General features: G+C 48.8%; 1 protein-coding gene across 1 annotated transcript; it reads right to left on the minus strand.

The window, feature by feature from the left end:
• Nucleotides 1-392: 392 nt before the first annotated feature.
• Nucleotides 393-3623, minus strand: IL1F10 (interleukin 1 family member 10). The gene is made up of 4 exons (XM_065927735.1): nucleotides 3592-3623; nucleotides 1288-1373; nucleotides 886-1013; nucleotides 393-605 (listed from the first exon to the last, which is right to left on the minus strand). The coding sequence occupies exons 1-4, from the start codon at nucleotides 3621-3623 to the stop codon at nucleotides 393-395; spliced, it is 459 nt and encodes a 152-aa protein (XP_065783807.1).
• Between the last annotated feature and the right edge of the window lie 685 nt (nucleotides 3624-4308).

Raw genomic sequence — 4308 nt, forward strand, 5'->3', positions numbered from 1 at the left:
TGTGTTTCTTCCAGAAGCTGTAGGGGAGAATGCATCCCCTGCCCTTTTCCAGCTTCTAGGAACCACCTGCATTCGTTGGCTCACAGCCCCTTCCTCCATCTTCCAAGTTAGCAGCATTGCATCTTCCATTCTCTTTCTGACTCTCACCCTCCTGCCTCCCTCATATGAGGACCCTGATGATTAATCATGAAGGGTCCACTGGGATAACCCAGGATGGATTAGCCTTCACTTAATCACATTTGCAAAGTCCCTTTTTTGCCAGGTGAGGTAACATATTCACAGGTTCTGAGATCAGGATGTGGAGTTCTTTGAGAGGACCATTATTCTGCTCAACCCTCAGTAGGATGAGCTTGGTTTGGGAGCACCAGGCCAGAACCCAGCTTCCTGCCTCCCTACCGACTCTGTTCAAAGTAGAATTCAGTGCGGGCTGAGGGCTCACTCTCCTTGCTAAGTCGCATGGGCTGATGGGGTTCAGAGGAGCTAGAGAGGAACCAGCCAGGCCAGGCAGCAGCCTCGAGCCTGAAAGCGGGGCCTGAGCTTCTCTGGAAGAAGGTGAAGCGGGTGGCCTCTTCTCCGCCCTTGTACAGGTCCTCGATGTTCACATCCTGTGGGAGCAAGGCAGAGGAGGCTGGATGGGGCAGCAGACTGTCAGCCCTCAAGGCTTCTGGGGCTTGGCCAATGAGGGAACTAAAAGGTGAATCTTTCCCCAGGGAAATTCCCTCTGCAGGTTCTAGAGGGAAGGGTCTGGGCACTGGGTGCAGAGGGAGGTGGTGAAAACCCAAACAAGAGGGATGTGTGGACCTTGCTGGACCACAGATGGGCATAGAGATGCCAGAGCACCCTGGAGGTCTGTAGGGGCCCCCAGTACAGGGTGTGATTGCTCACCTCCAGCTGCAGGGAAGGCCCCTCCCCCGTCTCCACACATGCCAGGCAACGGCTACCTCCCTGGACCCCCAAGAAGATGGGGAACTTGGTGCGTTCAAGGCCTCTGTTGGGGAGTATGCAGATGGTCTCTGGGAGGGAAGAAGAGAAGAGAGCCAGGTGATGAGGGGACCCCAGATTACAAGCTCTTAAGCGAGCTAAAGCTTGGGCAGGAAGGAACTGGGCCAAGGCACAGCTGACCTGGGCCCTGCATACAGACTGGGACTCCCATCAGGGCCCTGATCCCTCACTGGGAGAGCTCTCCCTGCCTCAGTTCTCACTGTCACTGGAGACAGAAGGGGAAGGAGAGCCTGGGGCAGATGGAGTTTGTGTGAGTCCCAGGAGGTCAAGGCCCCAGATGCTCACCTGCATGACAGTTGTCTGCATCGGGATCTCCCATCAGAAACTGGCCATCTCTCATGTACAGAACCTTCTGCTCTGCATCCTTAATTCTGGAACAGGAATTGACGCTGACTGCCCGCCCCCTTCAGACACCCTGGGCCCCACAGCCCTTTCACCCCAGGCTCTGAATGACCTGCTCATTGGCAGTTCTTCTGTGTTGAGTCCTGCCCCAGGCCATGGGTGTGAGGCCTTGTGCCATGGCCACAGAAGCAGAACCTAGAACCAAGATCACCTGCAAAGCTGACTGAGTCTTTTTGTAACCATTCCCAAAAGCCCCCTGATCATTGCTAACAAGCTTCCTGACTCCCAATTAAGTAAAGATGCCTGCTCCAGTAAACACCCCATAACACCCCAACCAATCACCCAATACTATCCTTTCAGCAGGGATTGTCTTTGTCCTGAGGCTATAATAATCAGCTATTAACTCAGGAAAACTATCTTTCCCTGGTCTGTCAGGAGGTCAGCCCACTGCACTCGCAGTGTCCTCATTATCTCTGCTCTTTGTTCTTAATAAACTCACTCCCTTCTGAGATGCTCTTCGTCTGGAAATTCTTTCCCAACCCACCCTTAGACTGCCCCAACATACTGCAGGTGAGAAGTAGGGATGCTACTCTATCCAAGAGTAGGTCAAGACCAGGTTAGCCATAGGCTATAGGAAAGTTCTCCTGGGGCTGGGCATTTTTCAGACACTGCATCTCTGTCTTTACCCAGCTTGGCCCCTGTCAAGCCCTCAGGGCCGTGATGGGAGCCAGGGTCTTCTCACTGAGGTGTGCAGAGTTTTCCTGACCCTCCAGCCCTCCAGCATGCAAGTATATAAGGGGTGGGGTAGACTAGGCCGCTTTGGGTATACCAAATACGGATATTCAGCAGAGAGTCAGAGCAGGGCCCTGATGACTGGCAGTGGGGTTGGCAGTGGTTCTAACGATCAGTGTGGGAGGGTAAACACTGCAGGGAAGCTGAGAAGGAACCATGGTGAGCCTGTGCAGATCAAAGCCATGCCCACAAGGTTAACCCATTGCTGGCTGGTTTCAGAGATGGCCATCAGCTGTTCTCGGGCCTGGGGATGCTCCTTACCTTCAAGGGCAGAACCTCTGGGCCAACACCACTACCTCTAGGGGATTCTTCTTTCTTTGTAACAGCTAATTATAATACCCTGAGCTCATGACTGTATGTGTTTAAAGCAGGTTCCCTTGTATAATAAAAATGAAGATCTGAAAAGAACCTGTTTTGGCAGCTAGCTGCCTCCCTCCAACCTCAACCACCAGGAACTGCCAGCCACATTCTGTTCAGGGACAGAACCCAGGCTAGAGACCCCAGAGAGCTGACATCCTGTTTTGTCATTTGCAGGCTCCATGCACATGTGTCTTGCCTTCTCAGCCATGCTGTAACTTCCTGGAGGCCCTGACCAATCCCCCATGTCTAGGATAGGATGGGGCCACAGAGAGGACAATCTTCCCAGGTGGCGTTAGTGGTAAAGGACCCACCTACCAACGCAAGAGACCTGGTTCAATCCCTGGGTCAAGAAGATCCCCTGAAGAAGGGAATGGCTACCCACTCCGAGTATTCTTGCCTGGAAAATTCCATGGACAGAGGAGCCTGGCGGGCTACAGTCCATGGGGAGGGACTTAATCTAAAGAGTCAGGCACAATTGAGCGACTAATACTCACTCATGGAGAAGCTGAGGGAATGCATCCCAGGTGTTAACCCTATTTTATTTTTATTATGCCCAAACTCATTTCTTGAATGGCTGGAGATAGTTTACAACAAAAAACACAGATAATAAAGTGGTAAATGAAAAGCAAAGATTCAAATATCAAATGAGATAAAAGTAAGAGTTAGAAGCCCAGAATGGGAGTAAAAACCACAGAGGTTAACATATAAAAATGCTATCATTAAGATCCAAAATTATCTCTGAACTTTTAGAGAGCGGAGGCTGAAGCAGCACAGAAAATGTGAGTCTGAGTCCTAGTCCTGTGTGACATCAGGTACTTAATAACCTTTTTGAGCCTCAGTTTTCAAATCTATAAAATGGGTTTAATAACTCTCCCTTGTAGATTTCTCAGGATGAAGGCAAGGCAGTAGAATGGCTGGCTTCTTGCAGAAGCTCAGGGAAGAAAGCTCCTGTAATTACGATAAGTGCCTTAATTATGGGGCACTTGAGCTTTCTGGGTGAGAGGGAACTTCATCCCTCTGACTCAGCCTTCTTTTCTTCTTCCTCTGTCATCCCCAGATCCCTGATTAGGAAAGGTAGACTCCAGGAAGACTTACATGTAGTATTTTGCCATGGGGAGGGAGCACATTCTTGCAAGCAGGGGTCCTTGCTGAAGGGGGAGAAAAAAGGGCTGTCAGAGCATGAATGGATAAAGAAGATGTCCATATACACAGTGGAATCATAGCCTGTCATAAAAAAGAATGAAATAATGACATTTACAGCAATGTGGATGGACCTAGAGATTATCATACTAAGTGAAGTAAATCAGACAGAGAAAGATAAATATCATATAAAATATTGCTTATCTGTAGCATCTTAAAAAATGATACAAATGAACTTATTCACAAAAGAGAAAGAGATTCACAAACATAGAAAACAAGCCTATGGTTACCAAAGGGGAAATGAAAGGCATAAATAAAGAGCTGGGGATTAAAATATACACACAACTATATACAAAATAGATAACTAATAAGGACCTACTGTATAACATAGATAATTGTACATATATAGTGTTGCTGTTGTTGCGGTTTAGTCACTAAGTCTTGTCTGACTCTTTGTGACTCCATGAACTGTATGTAGTCCACCAGGCTCCTCTGTCCATGGGATTTCCCAGGCAAGAATACTGAAGTCAGTTGCCATTTCCTCCTCCAGGGGATCTTCCTGACTCAGGGATTAAATCCATGTCTCCTGCTTAGCAGGCAGATTCTTTACCATTGCACCACCAGGGGAAACCCATCTAACTGTCTATCTATCCATCTACCTATCTATGTATA

The sequence above is a fragment of the Muntiacus reevesi genome, chromosome 3 (genome assembly GCF_963930625.1).
Source record: "Muntiacus reevesi chromosome 3, mMunRee1.1, whole genome shotgun sequence".
In the NCBI taxonomy this organism is placed as follows: Eukaryota; Metazoa; Chordata; class Mammalia; order Artiodactyla; family Cervidae; genus Muntiacus; species Muntiacus reevesi.

Bases quoted from the DNA above. Each gene is read 5' to 3' on its own strand.
- IL1F10 (XM_065927735.1), bottom strand. From the start codon at position 3,623: ATGTGCTCCCTCCCCATGGCAAAATACTACAT. The intron at 1,374-3,591 runs GTAAGTCTTCCT...TTCCTGTTCCAG, and splicing joins CCCATGGCAAAATACTACAT to AATTAAGGATGCAGAGCAGA. The intron at 1,014-1,287 runs GTGAGCATCTGG...CTTCCCTCCCAG, and splicing joins TGCAGACAACTGTCATGCAG to AGACCATCTGCATACTCCCC.